This window comes from Theropithecus gelada, chromosome 3, assembly GCF_003255815.1.
Source record: "Theropithecus gelada isolate Dixy chromosome 3, Tgel_1.0, whole genome shotgun sequence".
In the NCBI taxonomy this organism is placed as follows: domain Eukaryota; kingdom Metazoa; phylum Chordata; class Mammalia; order Primates; family Cercopithecidae; genus Theropithecus; species Theropithecus gelada.
Window position 1 is genome coordinate 16,275,325 of NC_037670.1, and position 25,034 is coordinate 16,300,358.

Here is a 25,034-nt window from a genome sequence, read left to right on the forward strand (position 1 = left end):
CAGTACAGCATGATTTAGGGGAACCAGGGCGGACTGGATTTCACCCTGGGACCATGCATGGCTGGCCTTGCTTTTGTAGGTGACCTCGTACTGTTGCTGTTACGTCACGAGACTGTCTCTTCAAGTACATTGTAATCACGCGGGGAACAAGACCACGTGCTGATTTCTGGAACACTCTTCTCCCAACCTGGGCCTTCACCACTCCCTCCGCATTTCCAACTGCTTTCCAGGTGACACTGTGATACTGTCCTTTAAACCAGCAGTCCCCAGCCTTTTTGGCACCAGGGACCGATTTCATGGAAGACAATTTTTCCATGAATGGTGGGAAGGGGTGGGGGGACTACTGGTTTCAGGATGATTCAAGCACATTTGAATTACTGCACACTTTATTTCGATTACGATGACACTGTAATACATAATGAAACAATTCTACAACTCACCATCATATAGACTCAGTGGGAGCCTGAGCTTGTTTTCCTACAACTAGGGGTGACGGGAGACAGTGCCAGATCATCAGGCACTAGATTCTCCTAAGGAGGGTGAACCTCCATCCCTCGCGTGCCAGTTCACAGGAGGATTTGCGCTCCTGTGAGAATCTAACGCCCTGCTGATCTGCAGGAGGTAATGCCAGCGATGGGGAACGGCTGTAAAATCAGATGAAGGTAGGCTGGGTGCGGTGGCTCACACCTGTAATCCCAGCACTTCGGGAGGCTGAGGCGGGCGGATCACAAGGTCAGGAGTTCAAGATCAGACTGGCCAACATGGTGAAACCCCATCACTATTAAAAATACAAAAATTAGCCGGGCATGGTGGCAGGCACCTGTCATCCTAGCTACTCGGGAGGCTGAGGCAGGAGAATTGCTTGAACCTGGGAGGCAGAGGTTGCAGTGAGCCGAGATTGCGCCACTGCACTCCAGCATGGGTAACAGAGTGAGACTCTGTCTCAAAAAAAAAAAAAAGATAGAAAGAAAAACATGGGTATATATACATCGATAGTTTTTTCAAGGATTTGGAGCTTTTTGTTGTGAAAATACGCACTTACTCCACATACAGTCAGGCTCCTGGGTCTCACGCACTGTGTAAGTTCTCTCTCTCTTCCTCCTTCTCCTATTTCTCTTCCTCCCCTCTATCTCCCCCACAATCTTTCCCCAACTTTAAGCACCTTTAGGCCACAGAATGTGTCTTATTAAACTAGGCTAGTAACCAGCAGAATACCCATCACACACAAGAGACTCCCTTTTTTTTTTTTTTTTTGAGACGGAGTCTCACTCTGTGGCCCAGGCTGGAGTGCAGTGGCGTGATCTCACCTCACTGCAACCTCTGCCTCCCAGGTTCAAATGATTCTCCTGCCTCAGCCTCCCGAGTAGCTGGGACTACAGGCGCCCGCCACCATGCCAGGCTAATTTTTTTGTATTTTTAGTAGAGACGGGGATTCACCATGTTAGCCAGGATGGTCTCAATCTCCTGACCTCGTGATCCACCCACCTTGGCCTCCCAAAGTGCTAGGATTACAGATGTGAGCCACAGTAGCTGGCCTTTTTTTTTTTTTTTTTTTTGAGACGGAGCCTTGGTGTCACTCAGGCTGGAGTGAGTAGCACAATCTTGACTCACTGCAACCTCCGCTTCCTGGGTTCAAGCAATTCTCCTTCCTCAGCCTCCTGAGTGGCTGGGATTACGTGCGTGCACCACCACGCCCAGCTAATTTTTGTCGTTTTAGTAGAGATGGGGTTTCATCATGTTGGCCAGGCTGGTCTCAAACTCCTGACCTCAACTGATCCGTCCACTNCAGCCTGGGCCACAGAGTGAGACTCCGTCTCAAAAAAAAAAAAAAAAGGGAGTCTCTTGTGTGTGATGGGTATTCTGCTGGTTACTAGCCTAGTTTAATAAGACACATTCTGTGGCCTAAAGGTGCTTAAAGTTGGGGAAAGATTGTGGGGGAGATAGAGGGGAGGAAGAGAAATAGGAGAAGGAGGAAGAGAGAGAGAACTTACACAGTGCGTGAGACCCAGGAGCCTGACTGTATGTGGAGTAAGTGCGTATTTTCACAACAAAAAGCTCCAAATCCTTGAAAAAACTATCGATGTATATATACCCATGTTTTTCTTTCTATCTTTTTTTTTTTTTTGAGACAGAGTCTCACTCTGTTACCCATGCTGGAGTGCAGTGGCGCAATCTCGGCTCACTGCAACCTCTGCCTCCCAGGTTCAAGCAATTCTCCTGCCTCAGCCTCCCGAGTAGCTAGGATGACAGGTGCCTGCCACCATGCCCGGCTAATTTTTGTATTTTTAATAGTGATGGGGTTTCACCATGTTGGCCAGTCTGATCTTGAACTCCTGACCTTGTGATCCGCCCGCCTCAGCCTCCCGAAGTGCTGGGATTACAGGTGTGAGCCACCGCACCCAGCCTACCTTCATCTGATTTTACAGCCGTTCCCCATCGCTGGCATTACCTCCTGCAGATCAGCAGGGCGTTAGATTCTCACAGGAGCGCAAATCCTCCTGTGAACTGGCACGCGAGGGATGGAGGTTCACCCTCCTTAGGAGAATCTAGTGCCTGATGATCTGGCACTGTCTCCCGTCACCCCTAGTTGTAGGAAAACAAGCTCAGGCTCCCACTGAGTCTATATGATGGTGAGTTGTAGAATTGTTTCATTATGTATTACAGTGTCATCGTAATCGAAATAAAGTGTGCAGTAATTCAAATGTGCTTGAATCATCCTGAAACCAGTAGTCCCCCCACCCCTTCCCACCATTCATGGAAAAATTGTCTTCCATGAAATCGGTCCCTGGTGCCAAAAAGGCTGGGGACTGCTGGTTTAAAGGACAGTATCACAGTGTCACCTGGAAAGCAGTTGGAAATGCGGAGGGAGTGGTGAAGGCCCAGGTTGGGAGAAGAGTGTTCCAGAAATCAGCACGTGGTCTTGTTCCCCGCGTGATTACAATGTACTTGAAGAGACAGTCTCGTGACGTAACAGCAACAGTACGAGGTCACCTACAAAAGCAAGGCCAGCCATGCATGGTCCCAGGGTGAAATCCAGTCCGCCCTGGTTCCCCTAAATCATGCTGTACTGGAACACAGACATGCCCATTTGCTCACATGTTTGTGGCTGCTTTACCCCAAAGCACCACCGCGGAGGGGTTGTGGTGTAGACTGTCTGGTCCACCAAGCCTAAAATACTTACTCTCCGGCCCTTTACAGAAAGTTTGCCTCCCTCTCTCCCTCCGACCACCGATCTACAGTGAAAAAGCACTGACTTGTCAGGTCAGAAATGGGGAGGCAGCCAGGCCTCGCGGCGCACACCTGTAATCCCAGCTCTTTGGAAGGCCGAGGTGGATCACTTGAGTCCAGGAGTTTGAGACCAGCCTGGCCAATGTGGTGAAACTCCGTCTCTACTAAAAACACAAAAATTAGCCAGGTGTGGTGGTTCATACCTGTATTCCCAGCTACTTAGTGGGAGGCTGAGGCAGGAATAGAATCGCTTGAGCCTAGGAGGTGGAAGTTGCGGTGAGCCAAGACTTCCATCCTCGGTGACAGAGTGAGACTGTCTCAACAACCAAAAAAAAAAAAGAAAAGGCTGGGCGCAGTGGCTTATGCCTGTAATCAGCACTTTGGGAGGCTGAAGTGGGCAGACCTTGAGGTCAGGAGTTCGAGACCATCCTGGCTAACACGGTGAAACCCGTACTAAAAATACAAAAAATTAGCCGGGTGTGGTGGTACATGCCTGCAGTCCCAGCTACTCGGGAGGCTGAGGCAGAAGAATCGCTTGAACTCGCAAGGCGGAGGCTGCAGTGAGCCGAGATCGCGCCACTGCACTCAGGCCTGGGCAACAGAGTGAGACTCTGTTCTCAAAAAAAGAAAAAAAAAAAGAAATGGGGAGAATCAGCAATGGCTTGGAAGAGTCTAGAAAAGGCCCTAAGTAGTCTTAGGATTGGTCTTGATTTCAAATTAGGAAATTGATGTGATAAATTTTAACAACTTTGGAAGTTTGACTTCTTTCAGCCAAATTCTGGGAGGCAGAGCTGCAAGCTTCAAATTATCCACTTGAAAAATAAAGTATTAGAAAAAATGCCCATTTACGTCAAAGTTTAGTGTTTGAAACATACTTAAAATCCATTTAGAATTAGCAGCATTCATCAGATTGTGTCTCAGACTACTCTGGAAAACATTGGGACAAGATACCTCATCTTGTAAAGGAACCAGGTTTAATTTTTTTTTTTTTTTTTTTTTTTTGAGACGGAGTCTCGTGGCTCTGTCGCCCAGGCTGGAGTGCAGTGGCGCGATCTCAGCTCACTGCAAGCTCCGCCTCCCGGGTTCACGCCATTCTCCTGCCTCAGCCTCCTGAGTAGCTGGGACTACAGGCGCCCGCCACCACGCCCGGCTAGTTTTTTGTATTTTTTAGTAGAGACGGGGTTTCACTGTGTTAGCCAGGATGGTCTCGATCTCCTGACCTCGTGATCCGCCCGTCTCAGCATCTCAAAGTGCTGGGATTACAGGCTTGAGCCACCGCGCCCGGCCAATTTTTTTTTTTTTTTTTAGACGAAGTCTCACTCTGTTGCCCGGGCTGGAGTGCAGTGACTCAATCTTGGCTCACTGTAAGTCCTGCCCCCTGGGTTCCAGCAATTCTCCTGCCTCAGTCTCCCGAGTAGCTGGGATTACAGGTGCACACCACCACACCTGGCTAATTTTTTGTATTTTTGGTAGAGACAGGATTTCACCATGTTGCCCAGGCTGGTCTTAAACTCCTGACCTCAGGCAATTTGCCTGCTTCAGCTTCCCAAAGTACTGGGATTACAGGCGTGAGCCACTGTGCCTGGCTTTTATGGAGTTTTAAATTTTTAGTTGGATGCTTATACATGTTCAGAGCATTTTGAAATAAGTACTCTCTCATATTCAGTTCCTCAAATTTTATACCAGGAACAAATAAAATGGAAGCTTCTAGCAAATATCAGACATCCTCTCCAATTTTCTTATTTTAGCCAACAATGACATACCAGTTGAAGAAATTCATTCTCCATTTACAACAATACTTCTGAGAACATTTTTGAATCACCTCCTGCGTTTGGCGTACCACATTTATCACGAAGAATTCCAGTAAGTACTATTTCTGGACCCTCACTGGGGGACGGAGCACAGCTAAGTTGTACTATTGTCATAATGCCTTCTTTTCTTCAGCAGTCATTTTTATTTTTTTGGAGACAGAGTCTTGCTCTGTTGCCCAGGCTGGAATGCAATGGCACAATCATGGCTCACTGCAACCTCTGCCTCCTAGGGTCAAGCAATTCTTCTGCCTCAGGCTCCTGGATAGCTGGGATGACAGGCGTGTGCCACCATGCCTGGCTAATGTTTTTGTTGTTGTAGTTTTTAGTAGAGATGGGGTTTCACCATGTTGGCCAGGCTGGTTTCGAACTCCTGACCTCAGGCGATCCACCTGCCTCAGCCTCTCAAAGTGCTGAGATTATAGACGTGAGCCACTGTGCCCAGCCTCAGCAGTCTCTCTTTTTTTTTTTAACATACCCTTGAAATGAAGGACTCAGAACACAACCTTTCCACAAATATTAACCGCAAAGCCATGAGATACTTGATCAAAACTTTGAAAACCCTTCATATTTGAATCTGTTCAATACTGCAAATGTCTCTTGGGGTTTTTAATGCAGAAACAAATAGTCACAACCAACTCTTCTTTCTTATGTCAGAATTTCTTGTCTTTCTTACAGCAAAAGTGGTTTTATATCTTTTTTCAAAAAAACTTTTATTTATGTATTTATTTTTTTGAGATGGAGTCTTGCTCTGTCACCCAGGCTGGAGTGCAGTGGCACAATCTCAGCTCACTGCAACCTCCACCTCCCGGGTTCCAGTGATTCTCCTGCCTCAGCCTCCCAAATAGCTGGGATTACAGGTGTCTGCCACCAAGCCCAGCTAATTTTTTGTATTTTTAGTGGAGATGGGGTTTCACCATGTTGGCCAGGCTGGTCTTGAACTCCTGACCTCGAATGATTCGCCTGCCTTGGCCTCCCAAAATGCTGGGATTACAGGTGTGAGCCACTGACTCCAGCCTTCCCTTTCTATACTCTATACATTAGAAGCAAAGTATTAAGTCTAGCCTGTGCTCAAGGAGAAGGGAATTTCCCTCTTTTAGAGAAGTAATTATCGTATCTTTTGATCGTTATCACAGAAAGAGAAGCCCATCACTTTTCTTGTGTTTTACAAAACTGATGACTGAGAACATTCATCCAAATGCCTGCCAGATAAAAGGTAAATACAAAACCAACAGGATTCTATTTACTGCCCCATTTTTTTTTCTCAAAATATAAATCTGGGCTGGGTGCAGTGGCTCACTCTTGCAATCCCAGCAGTTTGGGAGGCCGAGGCGGGCGGACCACCTGAGGTCAAGGAGTTCAAGACCAGCCTGGCCAACATGGCAAAACCCTGTCTCTACTAAAAACACAAAAAATTAGCCAGGCGTGGTGGTCCATGCCTGTAATCCCAGCTACTCGGGAGGCTGAGGCAGGAGAATCGCTTGAGCCTGGCGGGCGGAGGTTGCAGTGAGCCAAGATCGTGCCAAAGCACTGCAGCCTGAGCAACAGCAAGACTCTGTCTCAGAAAAAAACAAAAACAATAGGATTGTATTTACCGCTATTTTTTTTCTCAAAATATAAATCTGTAATCATTTTTCGAACATTGTATTTTTAGGCAATTTATTCCGTGAGCAACAGCGGACGCTCTACTCTATGAATTACATGAATAAATGCTGGGAGATTTATGTAGCTTACTGCAGACCCCACGCAGCGCCTCCCCACGAGCCTACGATGAAGATGAGACACTTCCTCTGGATGCTGAAAGTAACCACCTAAGTTCAGTACTGGCTTTCTATTTACAGGCACTTTGATTTTAAGTAAAGAGAGGCAAGATATTCCAGCTATGATATGCAAATAATCAGGTGAAGATCTGGGCTGGATTTTCAGAACCATTGAATGTTTACGGAGTCTCTTGGCAGAACAGTGGTCTGTGGTCGTGGAAGGAACAGAAACAGCCGTCACCTGCCCAATGTACTCACAGATTAGGGCACGTCAATGGCCTATGGCCTATAACAATGTCCCATGGTGCATATATATATATATATATATATTTTTTTTTATGCTGCAATCCCAGCCTTTGAGAGGCCGAGGCAGGTGGATCACCTGCGGTCAAGGAGTTCAAGACCAGCTTGGCCATATATATTTATATATACCATTGACCATTGTCTTAAAATAAATATATATATATATATATTTTATATATATACACTGGCCATTGTCTTAAAATAAATATGTATATATTTTATATATATACACTAATATATTTTTTATATATATATATAATTTTATTTTTTTTGAGATGGAGTTTTGCTCTTGTCGCCCAGGCTGGAGTGCAATGAGGCGATCTTGGCTCACTGCAACCTCCACCTCCTGGGCTCAAGCAATTCTCCTGCCTCAGCCTCCTACGAAGCTGGGATTATAGGTGCCTACCATCATGCCCGGCTAATTTTTGTATTTTTAGTAGAGACAGGTTTTCACCATGTTGCCCAGGCTGGTCTCGAACTCCTGACCTCAGGTGATGCACCTGCCTCGGCCTCCCTAAGTGCTGGGATTGCAGGCGTGAGCCACCGTGCCTGACTGGCCTACGGTATGTTTATTCACGCAGATCCGGTCATTTAAAGGAAGATGGGGCCGAGCGCGGTGCTGCATGCCTGTAATTCCAGCACTTCGGGAGACAGAGGCAGGAGGGTGACCTGAGTTTAGGAATTCAAGACCAGCCTGGGCAACACAGTGAGATCCCCCTCTCTACAAAAAATGAAAAAAACATAGCCGGGCGTGGTAGTGCACACCTGTAGTCCCAGCTACTTGGGAGGCTGTAGTAAGCTGTGATCATGCCACTGCACTCCAGCCTGGTTGACAGAGGGAGGCCCTGTCCCAAAAAAATCCCCCAATAAACAAAAAAGGAAAACGGAGGAACACCTTACTCTTTTTGATGGACCAACGTGTTGCCTGATCCTAGAATAGCAATAAAGCCAACTGAAATCTTTTTACAAAGGAAGGACTTTGGAAGGCTGAGGCGGGTGGATCACCTGAGGTCAGGAGTTTGAGACCAGCCTGGCCAACACTGTGAAACCCCGTTTCTACTAAAAATACAAAAAAAATTAGCCAGGTGTGGTGGCGGGAGCCTGTAATCCCCGCTACTTGGGAGGCTGAGGCAGGAGAATTGCTTGAACCCGGGAGGCAGAGGTTGCAATGAGCTGAAATCGTGCCACTGCACTCCAGTCTAGGCAACAAGAGCAAAACTCTGTCTCAAAAAAAAAAAAAAAAAGAAGGAAGTGGGGAGGATGAATGTCATCTAAAACAATTATAGTTTATTGAAAATGGAATTTTCAAAAGTTATTACTTGGGAAAATAGTGACATCTTATTTATACAATGTTCTCATACTATTGGTTGTTTTTGTTCCATGATACCTTTTTTTTCTTTTTTTAAGACAGAGTCTCGCTCTTTTGCCAGGCTGGAGTGCAGTGGTGCAATCTCGGCTCACTGCAACCTCCGCTTCCTGGGTTCAAGCAATTCTCCTGCCTCAGCCTCCCAAGTAGCTGGGACTACAGGCGTGCATGACCATACTAAGCTGATTTTTGTGTTTTTAGTAGAGACGGGGTTTCACCATGTTAGCAAGGATGGTCTTGATCTCTTGACCTTGTGATCTGCCCGTGTCGGTCTCCCAAAGTGCTGGGATTACAGGTGTGAGCCACTGTGCCTGGCCTGTTCCATGATACTTTTAATTTGTACTTGTGGGAATACAAATGATTAAACAGAATCAAATACTAATGCTAAGGAGTTTTTACAAATTTCGTAACGTCGTATACATAAGAAAAATGGATGGTAACCTAGTGTGTAACTGTGGGAAAATAGTTTGTTGTTTTGAGTGAGGGTCTCGCTCTGTCACCCAGGCTGGAGTGCAGTGGTGCGATCTTGGCTCCCGGCAGCCTCGACCTCCTGGGTTCAAGTGATCCTCCCACCTCAGCCTCCTGAGTAGCTGGGACTACATGTGTGCCAACATACCCAGCTAATTTTTCTATTTTTTGTACAGACGTGTTATTGCCATGTTGCCCAGGCTGATCTTGAACTCCTGGGCTCAAGCAGTCCTGTTGCCTCGGCCTCCTGAAGTGCTGGGTTTACGGGAGTGAGCCAGTACACCTGGCCCTTTTCAGTTTTTCGTTTGTTTCAAGCATGTTTGCAATTGCCCATTGAATAATTTTTTTTTTTTTATTTTTTATTTTTGACAGAGTCTTGCTCTGTCGCTCAGGCTGGAGTGCAGCGACATGATCTGGGCTCACTGCAACCTCCACCTACCAGGTTGAAGTGATTCTTCTGCCTCAGCCTCCCGAGTACCTAGGATTACAGGTGCTCACCACCACGCCCAGCTAGTAGAGACAGGGTTTCACCATGTTGCCCAGGCTGGTCTCAAACTCCTGAGCTCAGGTGATCCACCCATCTCGGCCTCCCACAGTGCTAGGATTAGAGGCATGAGCCGCCGCACCCAGCCTCATTGAAGCGTTTTTGTGATGACTGTCTCACAGTCTCTGTCCGTCAATTGTAACATCCCTGTTGTCTTGGCGATGGCATCTGTGGACTCTCTTTTTTCATTCAGTTTGAGATCTTCCTGGTTCTTGGTATGAGTGGTTTTGTTGTTGTTGTTGTTGTTGTTTTCTTTTTTTTTTGGAGGCGGAGTCTTGCTCTGTCTCCCAGACTGGACTGCAGTAGCATGATCTCGGCTCACTGCAACCTCTGCCTCCTGGTTCAAGCGATTCTCCTACCTCAGCCTCCCAAGTAGCTGGGATTACAGGTGCCCACCACCATGCCAGGCTAATTTTTATATTTTTAGTAGAGACGGAGTTTCACCATGTTGCCCAGGCTGGTTGGTATGAGTGATTTTTTAAAAAATATTGAAACCTGAACATTTGAGTACAGTAAGTCCTCACTTAACTTTTTTTTTTAAATTTTTTATTTTATTTTATTTTTTTGAGACAGAGTCTTACTCTGTCGCCAGGCTGGAATGCAGTGGTGCAATCTCAACTCACCGCAACCTCCGCCTCCCGGGCTCATGTGATTCCCTGCCTCAGCCTCCCGACTAGCTGGGATTATAGGTGCCTGCCACCACACCCGGCTAATTTTTGTATTTTTAGTAGAGATGGGGTTTCACCATGTTGCCCAGGCTGATCGATATGAGTGATTTAAAAAAAAATATTGAAACCTGAACATTTGAGTACGGTAAGTCCTCACTTAACATTATTATTATCATGATTTTGAGACGGAGTCTCACTCTGTCACCCAGGCTGGAGTGCAGTGGCGCGATCTCAGCTCACTGCAACCTCCACCTCCTGGGCTCACGTGATTCCCCTGCCTCAGCTTCCCGACTAGCTGGGACTACAGGCACCCGCCACCATGTCTAGCTAATGTTTTTGTATTTTTAGTAGAGATGGGGTTTCCCCATGTTGGCCAGGATGGTCTCGGACTCTACCTCCTGATCCGCCTGCCTCGGCCTCCCAAAGTGCTGGGATTACAGGTGTGAGCCCGGTCCCACTTAACATTATTGATAGGTTCTTGGAAACTGTGACTTTAACCAATGCGAAGAGCGTAACTCTTCTTCATGTCAATTATTCTGTGGTAAAACCGGTTTTGTTGTGCAGTATGTTGTTTCCCTAGGTGCTTTTCAGCCTACAGCATTGTGTTCATATTTCACACCTGGACCGTGTTCTGTTCTCCCATGTTCTATGTCCTGTTCTGTGCCAAAAAATACTTTACTGTTATTTTGGAGGTGCTAGAGAAGGGAGAGAGGGGTGTGTGTGTGTGTGTGTGTGTGTGTGACAGGGTCTTGCTCTGTCACCCTGGCTGGAGTGCAGTGTTGTGATCACAGTTCACTGTGGCCTCAAACTCCTGGACTTCAGTGATCCTCCCACCTCGGCCTCCTGAGTGGCTGGGACTGCAGGCATGCACCACCATGCTCGGCCTACATTTTTAATTTTTGTAGAGACAGGGTCTTGCTCTGTTGCCCAGGCTGATCCCCAACGCCTGGGCTCAAGTGATCCTCCCACCTCGGCCTCACAAGGTTCTGGGATTACAGGTGTGAGCCACCATGCCTGGCCGTACATACCAATGTTAATCCAGAATGCTTTTCAAAATTATCAGTCTTTAAGATATTAATTTATGGCTGGGTGCAATGTCTCACGCCTGTAATCCCAGCCCTTTGGGAGGCCGAGGGAGGTGGATCACTTGAGGTCAGGAGTTTGAGACCAGCCTGGTCAACCTATAGTGAAGTCCCATCTCTACTAAAAAATACAAAAATTAGCTGGACGTGGTGGTGGGCGCCTGTAGTCCCAGCTACTTGGGAGGCTGAGGCAGGAGAATCACTTGAACCCAGGAGGTGGAGGTTGCAGTGAGCTGAGATTGCACCACTGCACAGCAGCCTGGGCGACAGAGCGAGATTCCATCTTTCAAAAAAAAGAAAAAAGATATTAATTTCTGGTACACTTTCTTAATTATTGTATTGATATAAATTGACATTAAAATATGTAGCTGTTTACAATTACAGGCAGTTATGGTTTGATTTTCTTTTTTACAGGACTTTAAAATGATAAATAAAGAATTAACAGCAGCTATATTTATGGAGGTCATAGCAGAGGATAATCCTTTCATATATGATGGAACTGACAGCAACTTTGAACCCGAGGTTTGTAAAGAGCTGTCACAAACGGTACAGATCCAATTCAGGCTTTGGTTTTGCCATGGATACCAATAACAAAGAACCAAGATTTTTTTTCTTTTTTTCATTAGCCTTTTCGTTGACACTTTTTTTTTTTTTTTTTTTGAGACAGAGTCTTGCTCTGTCTCCCAGGCTGGAGTGCAGTGGCGTAATCTCGGTGCACTGCAAGCTCTGCCTCCTGGGTTCACACCATTCTCCTGCCTCAGCCTCCCCAGTAGCTGGGACTACAGGCGCCGCCACCACTCCTGGCTAATTTTTTTTTTTTTGTATTTTTTTAGTAGAGATGGAGTTTCACCATGTTAGCCAGGGTGGTCTCGATTTCCCAACCTCATGATCCGCCTGCCTTGGCCTCCCAAAGTGCTGGGATTACAGGCGTAAGCCACCACACCCGGCCTTGAGCTGATTTTTTAAAAATAATTTTTTGTACAGAATGGGTCTCACTGTGTTGCCCAGGCTGATCTCAAACTCCTGGGCTCAAACGATCCTCCTGCCTCAGCCTCCTAACGTGCTGAGATTACAGATGTGAGCCACTGTGACCAGTCTAAGAACCAAGATTTGATTGAAAGCAGTCTGAACACAAGTACAGAATATATGTGTGTGTGTGTCTGTGTGCACGTGTCTGCATGTCTGTGTGCAAACGTGTACGTATTCAGATGTCAGGAAATAATGAACGCCAATCCATCAATGCTCTGTCTCCAGGTGTGTCCGAATGATGGAAAGTCTGTGTTTTCTTTTATTTCAGCTGGTTTTCCTGGAATTCTTTGAAGCTCTCTTAAGCTTTGCATTCATCTGTGTTACTGACCAAATGACTAAATCCTATGCGAATGTTCCAACTGATGATGTGTCTGGAAATAAACAGGAAACTATTTATACAATACTAAATCAGGTAACACAATGTCTTAGAATTAGGTAATCTTAGAATTACAGAGCAAAGAGGGCCGGGCGCGGTGGCTCACGCCTGTAATCCCAGCACTTTGGGAGGCCGAGGCGGGCAGATCACGAGGTCAGGAGATCGAGACCATCCTGGCTAACACGGTGAAACCCCATCTCTACTAAAAATAGAAAAAAATTAGCCAGGCGTGGTGGCGGGCGCCTGTAGTCCTAGGTACTCGGGAGGCTGAGGCAGGAGAATGGCGTGAACCCAGGAGGCGGAGCTTGCAGTGAGCTGAGATCGCACCACTGTACTCCAGCCTGGGCGACAGAGCGAGACTCTATCTCAAAAAAAAGACAGAGCAAGGAATGACTTTATTCTGGAATGGTTAAACCATCATCAAAACTATCTTGGTTTTACTAACCCTTCCAGAAAGTAATTTAAGAAGTCTTTCCTTTTCCTTTTGAAATTTTGTTTTATGTATTTTGAGACAGGAATTCACTCTGTCATCCAGGCTTGAGTGCAGTGGTGCAGTCACGGCTCACCGCAGCCTTGACCCCCTGAGCTCACACGCTCCTCCCATCTTAGCCTCCTGAGTAGCCAGGACTACAGGCTTGTGCCACCACACCTAGCTAATTTTTTTTTTTTTTTTTTTTTTTTTGAGATAGAGTCTCACTCTGTTGCCCAGGCTGGAGTGCAGTGGCACAATCTCAGGTCACTGCCACCATTGCCTCCTGGATTCAAATGATTCTCATGCCTCAGCCTCCCAAGTAGCCGGGATTACAGGCATGTGCCACCACACCTGGCTAATTCTTTATATTTTAGTCGAGACAGGGTTTTGCCATGTTGACCAGGCTGGTCTCGAACTCCTGACCTCAGTTGATCCACCCGCCTTGGCCTCCCAAAGTGCTAGGATTACAGGCCTGAGCCACTGTGTCTGGCCTTTTTGTATTTTTTTGTAGAGATGGGGTTTTGCCATGTTGCCCAGGCTGGTCTCAAACTCCTGAGCTCAAGTGATCCTCCTGCCTCAGTGTCCCAAAGTGCTGGGATTACAGGTATGAGCCACCGTGCCCGGCCAACATGTCTTTTTCACATTTTGGAAGTGTGTACAGATTTTTTTTAAGTTTGGGAAAATGAGTTTCCTGGCCGTGACCCAGGAAGTGGACTCTTAGCCACAGCAGATTTCTTTCTTTCTTTTTTTTTTTTTTTTTTTTGAGACGGAGTCTCGCTCTGTCGCCCAGGCTGGAGTGCAGTGGCCGGATCTCAGCTCACTGCAAGCTCCGCCTCCCGGGTTTATGCCATTCTCCTGCCTCAGCCTCCCGAGTAGCTGGGACTACAGGCGCCCGCCACCTCACCCGGCTAGTTTTTTGCATTTCTTAGTAGAGATGGGGTTTCACCGTGTTAGTCAGGATGGTCTCGATCTCCTGACCTCATGATCCACCCGTCTCGGCCTCCCAAAGTGCTGGGATTACAGGCTTGAGCCACCGCGCCCGGCCAACAGCAGATTTCATAATGAAGGTCACAGTGCATACCGACATGCTGGGGGGGCCACTAGACCACACATGAGAAAATCAGAGGTATTGGCCGGGCGTGGTGGCTCACGCCTGTAATCCCAGCACTTTGGGACGCTGAGGCCAGCAGATCATGAGGTCAGGAGATCGAGACCATCCTGGCTAACATGGTGAAACCCGGTCTCTAATTAAAAAATAAAAAAAAAAATTAGCCGGGCATGGTGACAGGCGACTGTAGTCCCAGCTACTCGGGAGGCTGAGGCAGGAGAATGGCGTGAACCTGGGAGGTGGAGCTTGCAGTGAGCCAAGATTGCGCCACTGCACTCCAGACTGGACGACAGAGCGAGACTCCGTCTCAAAAGGAAATCAGAGGTATCTTACTAGGAGATGTTGTGTTATATGGATCCGGTGTTTCTAACAGTGGACGGCCTGCTCAAGAGCAGATCTGTCGGGGAACAGTTCTTGAGTGTGCGTGGGATGCTAAACAGGTCCCCAGGGCTTGCTCACAAGGATGGACACCCCGGCCAGGCGCGGTGGCTCACGCCTGTAATCTCAGCACTTTGGGAGGCCAAGGTGGGCGGATCACTTGAGGTCAGGAATTCGAGACCAGCCTGGCCAACCGTGGTGAAACCCCGTCTCTACTCCAAGTACACTGGAACCTGAACGTTCATGTCAGGGTCCAAGGCAATCACTGCTCCCTTTTGACCAACAGTTTGGGAGAGTGATTTAGAGATCACAGAGGCTCAGCTTCAAACTTACTAAAGCTGATCCTTCTTGCTCAGCTCATGGTAGCTTCGCACACTCCGGTCATGTGGGGAGGCAAAGGTAGAATTTTGTCCCACAGAGGAAAGTGTGCTGTGCAGAGGGACAGCAAGCTCCACAGATGGGCAGAAGGCTGTCCTTGAGCCGTCAGCTGAGTGCGCGCGCGTGTGAGGGAACAACTGGGACCTAAGGGAAGGGCCCCAGGAAGAAGGGGAGGAAGCTCAAGCACTCACACAGGGCTGGGAGTAGTTTGCATTCCTGGTCGCCAGCGTGGAGGGGCCTTCATATCCATGACGGGCATCGGGCTGGGTACCTAGAAGTTCACTGTGTGTGGGTGTGGGTGTGAGTAGGGGTGTGTGTGTGGGGGTGTGTGTGTGGGGGTGTGAGGGTGTGTGTGGGTGTGGGAATGTTGGGGTGTGTGTGGGGTGGGACTGTGTGGGGGTGTGTGGGGGGTGTGTGTGTAGGTGTGTGTGGGGGTGTGGGTGTGTGGGGGGGTGTGGGGGGGTGTGGGTGTGTGTGGGGGGGTGTGGGTGTGTGTGGGGGTGTAGGTGGGTGTGGGTGTGTGTGGGTGTGTGTGTGGGGGATGTGGGTATGTGTGGGTGTGTGGGGGGTGTGTAGTGTGGGTGTGTGTAGGTGGGTGTGGGGGGGTGTTTGTGTGTGTGTGATTTCAAGACAAAATCTTGCTCTGTTGCCCAGGCTCGAGTGCAGTGGCATAATCTTGGCTCACTGAAGGCTCTGCCTCCTGGGTTCAAGTGATTCTCCTGCCTCGGCCTCCCAAGCAGCTGGGATTACAGGTGCGCACTGCCAAACCCGGCCAATCTTTGTATTTTTAGTAGAGACAGGGTTTCACCGTATTGGCCAGCCTGGTCTCACACTCCTGACCTCAAGTGATCCACCCGCCTCATTCTCTGAAACTTCTGGGATTACAGGCATAAGCCAACGTGCCTGGCCTGTTATTTATTTCTTTAGAGATGGGGTCTCACTATGTTGCCCAGGCTGGTCTCAAACTCCTGGGCTCAGGTGATCCGCCCACCTTGTCCTCCCAAAGAGCCGAGATTACAGGCGTGAGCCACTGTGCCTGATTCTGTTCACTGTCTTGACTGAGGCGATGGTTTCACAGGTATAGACATGTGAAAACACATCCAAGGGTACACTTCGTGTGTAGTTCATTGTAAATCAGTTACACCCCATTAACATAATGTGTGTGTGCGCGCGTGTGTGTGCCTGTGTGGATCTCTGTGGAAACCAGAAGCCCTCTGACGCGTGTGTTTGTTCTTGCGTAGAACGCCCAGAGCAAGAGTCCCAGCGCGGTCCTGAGCCACGAATCGGATGCTGCTCACTCTGACAGTGCCAGGTCATCTTCCAGCAAGTTAGAGCTCTGGCCTGATGTTAACAAAATAAGGAAATCAGAGGTTTGTCTTGGCAACTAACCGTGTAGAGACCCGGTACCGAGTGACCGCTCTGTGAAGAGCTCTTTTCCATGCGCTGGGGGCCTGGCACCAAACAGAAACCCACGCCCTCATGGACACTACGTTCCAGTGCGGAGGGGACACGGCAATTAGGAGGGGACACAGCAGGGAGGAGGGGACACGGCAGGGGGGAGGGGACACGGCAGGGAGGAGGGGCACGGCAGAGGGAGGGGACATGGCGGGGGGGGCACGGCAGGGAGGAGGGGACACAGCAGCAGGTGAAGGGCGCTAATAGCGTTTTTGGGTGTTTACCTGGTGCCGAGCCGTCCCCAGGGACCAGCTCAGCATCCCGATGACCTTCAGGTACTGCGATTCTCTCTAGGAGGGAAGCCAGGCCCAGGAAGGTTAAATAACTTGGCCACAGCTGCATTAGCAGTAAGTCGTGGAGCGGGGGGTTTGTGCCCAGGCAGTTTGACTCCAGAATTAGCACCGGTTACCGCAAGCGCTGCTTCTTCCCACTTATGAGGTCTAAGTGACAGGAAGGGCGTCTGGCCGGGGTGGGGCCCTGGCGTTTATTCTGGGTGAGGTGGGATGGGATGGGACAGCGTCTGAGCATAGGCGTCAGGAGGCTCTGTGGCTTCACTGTTGAGAAACCAGCGAGGAAGCTCTTGGAACCATCCCGGTGGGAGGTGATGGTGACTGGGACTAAGGTGGGCTGAGGTCTGAGGTGTTTTGAAGGCTGCGGGGGTTGAGAGGGAAGGAGAAGGCAAAAGATGAGTCCACGATGTTTTGGCTGAGCATTGGAAGAATAGAGTGGCCATTTAAGATGATGTGGAAGACGGAGGCAGGGGGCTGAGTTTGGGGAACAAAATTAAGTGGTTGATTTTGGACAAGTTAAGCTTAAGGTGCCTGAATTGAGGCCCAAGTAGCACAGCCAGAGGCAAGACTGGAGTTCAAGGGCAAACTCCAGCTGGAGGTGGAAATGTGGGCGTCAGGGCCGGCGCAGTGGCTCACGCCTGTAATCCCAGCACCTTGGGAGAGGTGGGTGGGTCACTTGAGGTCAGGAGTTTGAGACCAGCCTGGCCAACATAGTGAAACCCTGTCTCTACTAAAAAATACAAAAATTAGCCAGGCCTGGTGGCAGGTGCCTGTAATCCCAGCTATTCAGGAGGGTGAGGCAGGAGAATTGCTTGAACCCGGGAGGCAGAGGTGGCAGTGAGCTGAGATCCTGCCAGTGCACTCCAGCCTGGGCAACAGAGCGAGATTCTGTCTCAAAAAATATAATTAAAGCCATTAATATATGAATCTATGGTTAACTTTTATACAATAAATACTGTGCCAACAGACCCAGGGGACATTTTCAAGTTTTTGGGTTTTTTATTTTGTTTTGAGAGCCTTTCAGTAATACAATAATTCTGTTATTCATTTCCTTAATAGTATAAATATTTTATTCAGGTTAAAAATAGTCAAATTGGCTGGGTGCGTGGCTCACACCTGTAATCCCAGCACTTTGGGAGGCCGAGGTGGGCAGGTCACCTGAGGTCAGGAGTTTGAGACCAGCCTGGCCAATATGGTGAAACCCTGTCTCTACTAAAAATACAAAAATTAGCCAGGTGTGGTGGCGCATGCCTGTAGTCCCAGCTACCCAGGAAAGCTGAGGCAGGAGAATCGCTGGAACCCGAGAGGTGGAGGCTGTAGTGAGCCGAGATAGCTCCATTGCGCTCCAGCCTGGGCAACAGAGTGAGACTCTGTCTCCAAAAAAAAAAAAAAAACAAAAACAAATGAAAGGCAAATTAGCTCAAGGAGAACAGCCTCATTAATAATTTTCTAATTATAGTGTAAACAAGTAGTTTTAAGCCTACAATGATGTAAAAGTAACATTTTGCTTCATGATTTTTTTTAAATGTAAAAGCCCAAGATCAAGAAGTCTCTAAGTGATGAAAGAGTCTCCAAAATGAATTTTCAATCTACTGGAAAAGGGGTCACCTTTTTTTCATCTGAGAGCGGTGAGTGTTTTAATGATAGAACCTTAATATTTACAAACTGTTGCTTATGAATTATATAATGTCTAGACAGTTTTACAACCATCTTTTTTAAATTTTTATTTTCCTAGAGGCAGTCTCACTATGTTGTCCAGGCTGGTCTTGAACTCCTGGGCTCAAGCGATCCTCCCACCTCGGCCTCCCGAGTAGCTGGGATTACAAGCAGGCATCACCACACCCAGCACAACTGTCTTTTTAAACAATGAGGCTGGTATAGCTGCTTCCATTTCTCCTCCCTGGTTTGGAGTTCAAGTTCAAGGCGTGACCTTGCGGTGCTGACTCAGTCTGTGAGGGCAGAGGCGGGGATGGGACAGCTGGGCCTCCCCTGGGCCTTGCACGCCCATCTCAGAGTCTGCTGCTGTTGACTCTATTGTTTCTTCCAGGCGACTTTTCTCTCTCCAGGGTCTCATTCTCTTTGAGTTTTAAAGGTGCTCAAATTAAAACCAACAAACAATCCTTACTCACTTCCTCATCCTCCTCTTTCATTATGTTTTCCTTTATCCTGGGAAGATGGCTCTCGAGGCCTCTCTCTCTGCTGACTGCACCTCCTCCCTTCTGGTTTGATTCCTCAGCCCTGTCTGCGTGAACTTCCAACCTCACGCCTCTCCTTTCCTCAGGGTCATCCAATGATGATCAATGTCATGGGAATTTTCCGCTGTCACTTTGCTGGCCTTGCCAGTTGCATGTGGCCTTGTTTCCATGATTAAACAAGCCCTGGTGTTTCCCCTTTTCTTTTTCTTTCTTTCTTTTGGAGACAAGGTCTTACTTTGTCACCAGGACGGGAGTACAGTGGTGCCGTCATAGCTCTGCAACCTCCGCCTCCTTGGTTCAAGCAATTCTCCTGCCTCAGCCTCGCTAGTAGCTGGGATTACAGGCACCCGTCACTGCGCCTTGTATTTTTAGTAGAGAAGGGGTTTCATCATGTTGGCCAGGGTGGTCTCGAACTCCTAACCTCAGGTGATCTGCCCACCTCAGCCTCAAAGTGCTGAGATTACAGGTGTGAGACCAACCACGCCTGGCTTTTTTTTTTTTTTTTTTTTTTAAAGAAGTGAGGTCTTGCTATGTTGCCCAGGCTGGTCTTGCACTCCTGGATCCAAGAACTCCTGGGTCTGAACTCCTGGGTCTGAACGCCTCGGCCTCCCAAAGTGCTGAGGTTACAGGTAGGAGCCCAACCGTGCTTGGCTTTTTTTTTTTTTTTTTTTTTTAAAGAGGTGGGGTCTTGCTGTGTTGCCCAGGCTGGTCTTGAACTCCTGGGCCCAAGTGATCCTCCGACCTTGGTGTCCCAAAGCCCTGGGATTACAGGTGTGAGCCACCGTGCCTGGCCTTCCCCCTTTTCTGACGGTGTCTCTCTCTGGCCGGCCACCCACTCAGTGGTGAACTTTTAAAGGCTCCATCCCAGGCTCTTGTCCTCTCCGAGGCCTCCCCTGTGTATCGGCTCTACAGTGCCTGTCATTTCCCGTCACTCCTCCTCTAATGGATCGTTCCCGTCGGCACACATGTGCTCCATATGCCCAGTTAGGAAAATCTCTTCTCTTGGCCGGGCACCGTGGCTCATGCCTGTAATCCCAGCACTTTGGGAGGCCGAGGCGGGTGGATCCCAAGGTCAGGAGTTCGAGACCAGCACGGCCAACATAGTGAAACCCCATCTCTACTAAAAATAAAAAAACTAGCCGGGTGTGGTGGCGCTCGCCTGTAGTCCCAGCTACTCAGGGCTGAGGTGGGAGAACTACTTGAACCCCGGAGGCAGAGGTTGCAGTGAGCTGAGACCATGCCGCTGCCCTCCAGCCTGGGCGACAGAGTGAGCTGAGACCATGCCACTGCCCTCCAGCCTGGGCAACAGACTGAGCTGAGACCACGCCACTGCACTGCAGCCTGGGTAACAGAGTGAGCTGAGACCGCGCCACTGCCCTCTAGCCTGGGCGACAGAGTGAGCTGAGACCACGCCACTGCACTCCAGCCTGGGCAACGGAGTGAACTGAGACCACACCACTGCACTCCAGCCTGGGTGACAGAGTGAGACTCTGTCTCAAAAAAAAAAAAAAAGAAAGAAAAGGAAAATCTCTTCCCTCACCTTCCCCTCTAGATCCCACTTTCCTTCCCTGCTCCCTTTGCTGATGCATCTTAGGGAGCTGTATACATGCAACGCCTTCTCCAGGACCTCTCCTGTGTCTTCTTAGCTTGCTCCACGTGGCACTGCCCTCCCCAGGCCACTGAAGGCCCCTCTTCATCAGCAGTGCCTCCATGTTGCCACCCCCAGGAATCCTGCCGTCTCTTGAACCGATCTCTCCAGTCAGGAAAACCGTCAGCTTCTTGCAACACTCTTCGCGTTCGGCCTCTGCGACCCCTCAACGTCCTTGGTTTCTTCTCCATCTGGCGCGAATCTGTGGGTTGTCATTTTCTCCCGCAGAGCTCGGCATCCCAGCAGAGACAGGGCGTTCCTGCAGTGCCGTAACAAGATGCACAGTTCCTGGAACAGAAATAGAACTGGAAGTGGAACCCCAGCTAATGTGCTTTCCTGTTGATCTGATTATCTCTAGTCCCAGCTCCAGCTGGATTTTGCCCTGGATCTCTCTGGTCATTCCTTAAGTCTGGTGTGCCATTCACCAGGCCTGTGGCTCCTGCCTGTGGTCAAGGACCCCCTTGACCCACGTGGCATCTCTTCCAGTACCATTTCATCTGATTGTTGCATGTGGCAGCCGTGACTTATTGTCCTCCAGCTTGTAGGTGTCTAGTTGAGAGTTCATGAATGAACATAAGACATTGTTGCCGCCAGGTGCAGTGGCTCACAGCTGTAAGCCCAGAACTCTGGGAGGCCACGGCAGGAGGATCACTTGTGCCCAGGAGTCTGAGACCAGCCTGGGCCCAGGAGTCTGAGACCAGCCTGGGCAACAGAGCAAGCCCCTGTCTCTACAAAAAAATATCAAAATTCACCAGGTACGGTGGCACACTCCTGTAGTCCCAGCAGCTTGGGAGCCTGAGGCAGGATTCTGTCTTGTTCCGACCTTAGAGTCCCGGATTGCGTATAATTTGATTTCTGAATTTTAAAATCTTCCAAGTAACCTGGATAACCAAAATTGCTTGAAAAGATGGAAAACATTGTGGTAGTTTAAGATTTAGAGATTCTTTAGCCTAGACAAGAAAGATAGAGAGGGGTAACTGTAACTACTAGGAACTTCCTTTTGCGAGAGTGACCGGTTGTCTAGTTCTCCAGGAGAGAGGATTCACTCAGGTACACAGCTATCCTTGTCTTAAAGGGGTTTCAAACTCTGAATAAACACAAGATGTCGAATATTGTCCCCAAGACCTAGGCCCGGTGCGGTGGGTCACGCCTATAATCCCAGCACTTTGGGAGGCCCAGATGGGAGGATCACTAGAGCTCAGGAGTTTGAGGCCACGGGCAACATAGCGAAACCTTCTCTCTACAACAAAAACAATGATTAGCTGGGCGTGGTGGCACCCGCCTGTGGTGCCAGCTACTTGGGAGGCTGAGGTGGGAGGATCATTTGAGCCCAGGAGATGGAGGCTGCAGTGAGCCATGATGGTGCCCCTGCACTGCAGCCTGGATGACAGAGCGAGATCTTGTCTCACAACTAAAAAAATTAGCCTTGTGTGTGGCGCATTGCTCTCTTCTCAGCTATCAGGGAGGCTAAGATGGGAGGATCACTTGAGCCCAGGAGTTCCTCCAGGCTTCGGTGAGCCATCGTCATGCCACTGTACTCCAGCCTGGGCAACAGAGTGAGACCTTGTCTCCAAAAAAAAAAAAAAAGCAAGAAACAAGGGTTTATTATTCTTGAAAACATGGAAAATTAAAATATCAGAAAACCCACATTCTTAAGATATTTAGAAAAAAAAAAAGAGGTGGCCAGGCGCAGTGGCTCATGCCTGTAATCCCAGCACTTTGGGAGACTGAGGTGGGTGGATCACCTGAGGTTAAGAGTTCCAGACCTGCCAGGCCAACATGGTGAAACCTCATCTCTGCTAAAAATATAAATATTAGCTGAGTGTGATGGCGCATGCCTGTAGCTACTTGGGAGCTCAGGAGGCTGAGGCATGAGAATCACTTGAACCCAGGAGGTGGAGGTTGCAGTGAGCTGAAATCACGCCACTGCACTCCAGCCTGGGCAACAGAGTGAGACTGTCTCCAAAAACACTATATCCAAAAAAAAAACAGGGCAGCAGGAAACTCAAAGGGAAGGTTGATAATCCCAGCCAGGGTCTACTGAGCCCCTGCCTTGTTCCAGGCAGTCATGGGAGCAGCGTCCTTTCTCCTCTCCCTTCTCCTGGCCGAGGAGCAGGGGGCCCACCGCAGGGAGGCCAGAACGAGAAAAAGCACGCAGACTCCCAGTTTACAGCAGGATTGCATTCATGTTCAGCTTCATGAAACTCTATTCCAGAGAAATACGAGAGACCCAAGGATGATCAAAAGGAAGAGTTCAACACGTGGGTCAGTAATATGTACGTCTTCTTTGTGAACACGCTCTTTCACGCGTATAAACGTGAAGAAGCTATCAAGGAGAAAATAAGGGAAGAGAGGTTACGCAGCACAGTACGGGCCCAGCAGCGGAAGATGGAAGACGACGAACTGGAAGCAAGGTAACTTACGAGGTCCCTCAGCTCCTTCCCGAGCTGCTCGCTCTCCATCCTGTGTTCTGTAGCCGCCAGAATGCATCAGGACCAAGTGCTTTCCGGACAAGCCTACAATTTCCTAAGGGTGTCTTTGCCATAAAAAGGAATGAGTATTTGGTCTCTGTTCCTGGCAGAGCACCTGAAGCCTTTGTAACTTCCTGAGTAATAGGGTAATGGGAGCATCTTTGGTTCTAGTATTTGGTCTTAGTTTCTAGTTTTTAATTTTTTTTTAGACAGGGTCTCACTGTCGCCCAGGCTGGAGTGCAGTGGTGCGATCTCAGCTCACTGCAGCCTCTGCCTCCTGGGTTCAAGTGATTCTCCTGCCTCAGCCTCCCGGGTAGCTGGGATTACAAGCATGCACCACCACGCCTGGCTAATTTTTGTATTTTTAGTAGAGACGGGGTTTCACCAACTTGTCCACGCTGGTCTCAAACTCCTGACCTCAAGTGATCCGCCCACCTTGGCCTCCCAAAGTGCTGGGATCACAGGGGTGAGTCACTGCACGCAGCCGTTTTCTAGTTCTTGCCCCAAGAGCTTCAAAAGCTGTGGACTGTCGGGGTAATGACTGGCTTTTGTATGATGAGATGACTGGGGGCCAGGGGAGGGGCCCTCGATAGCTTCTTGCTGGAGCTGGTTGCCAGGGAACCAACCAGGAGATTAGAGGATTGGGACTTTCAGCTCCAGCCCAACCTCCCAGGAAGGAAGAGGGGCTGGAGCTTGAGTTCAATAACTGATAGCCAGTGACTTAATCGGGTCTACATATTGGACCCTCCATAAAATCCCCAAACGAGCTGGGCATTATGGCACATGCCCGTAACCCCGGCACTTTGGGGGACCGAGGCAGGGGGATCACTTGAGTTTGAGACCAGCCTGGGTAATACAGCAAGACCTCATCTCTACAAAAAATACAGAAATTATCCAGATGTGGTGGCAGGCACCTGCAGTCCCAGCTAGTTTGGATGCTGAGGCAGGAGGATTGCTTGAGCCTGGGAGTTGAGGCTGCAGTGATGTGTTTGTGCCACTGCACTCACAGCAAGACCCTATCTCAAAATTATATATAATATTATATATGTATACACACACACACGCACACATATCTAACTTTGGGAGGCCGAGGCCGGTGGATCACCTGAGGTCAGGAGTTTGAGACCAGCGTGGCCAACCTGGTGAAACCCATCTCTACTAAAAATACAAAATATTAGCTGGGCGTGGTGGTGGAAGCCTGTAATCCCACTACTCAGGGGGCTGAGGCAGGAGAATCACTTGAACTGGGGAGGCAGAGGTTGTGGTGGGCCGAGATTGCACCATTGCACTCCAGCCTGGGCAACAAGAGTGAAACTCTGTCTCAAAAAATAATTTTTCTTTTCATAGATACATGAAACGTTTACTTTGGACTGTGTCGACATGGCATCAGTTATTTCAGGCAAAGCGTAGCAGCTTAGTTCTGTTTAACACGCTGCTGAAATGCAGGTCTGAAGGGCTGTATACTACAAATAGCATCAAACTGTTTTTGCGGTTTTGAGGGAGATTGAAAAAAGCTCCCACCTTCTCATGTTTGCTTTCAGGCTGAATATGTTTATCTTGAGAGAGGAAGAAGCCAAGAGACAAGACTATGAGGTGGACATCATGGTGATCAAGGAGCCGGTGGACGTGTCATCCTCTCACCTCACACTGGACCCTCCCAAGGAGGACGTGACCGTGTCCCCATCCAGCAAGACCATCACCAGCAAGAAGAAGAAAAAGTAGCGAGCCACGAGGACACACACAGAGGCTTAGGACGGCACGTGCTGTAAGATTTCCTGAGCATTACAGTTCTTAGCACTGTACTCGTTGCAGTGTTTTAAAATACCGCCTGGCCCACTGCATCTCAGGTTTCCTACACGGCTGGATTATGGGAGTTTGAGACCAGCCTGGGCAACATAGTGAGACCCCATCTCTGCAACATTAAAAAATTAGCCGAGCGTGGTGATGTGTACCTGTGGTTCTAGCTTCTTGGGAGGCTGAGGCGGGAGGACTGCAGATTGAGGGTGC

At 48.9% G+C, this 25,034-nt stretch overlaps 1 protein-coding gene across 1 annotated transcript; it reads left to right on the forward strand.

The window, feature by feature from the left end:
- Positions 1–656: 656 nt before the first annotated feature.
- LOC112620670 (radial spoke head 10 homolog B2-like) lies at positions 657–24,968 on the forward strand. The gene is made up of 10 exons (XM_025379422.1): positions 657–662; positions 4,940–5,091; positions 6,173–6,252; positions 6,691–6,839; positions 11,642–11,749; positions 12,525–12,668; positions 16,210–16,338; positions 18,248–18,341; positions 22,772–22,970; positions 24,569–24,968. The coding sequence occupies exons 1-10, from the start codon at positions 657–659 to the stop codon at positions 24,747–24,749; spliced, it is 1,242 nt and encodes a 413-aa protein (XP_025235207.1). The 3' UTR covers positions 24,750–24,968.
- Positions 24,969–25,034: the final 66 nt, after the last annotated feature.

Excerpts from the sequence above, each read along its gene's own strand:
- LOC112620670 (XM_025379422.1), top strand. Across the intron at positions 11,750-12,524 it reads ACAGCAACTTTGAACCCGAG|CTGGTTTTCCTGGAATTCTT; the intron begins GTTTGTAAAGAG and ends CTTTTATTTCAG. Across the intron at positions 18,342-22,771 it reads CTTTTTTTCATCTGAGAGCG|AGAAATACGAGAGACCCAAG; the intron begins GTGAGTGTTTTA and ends ACTCTATTCCAG.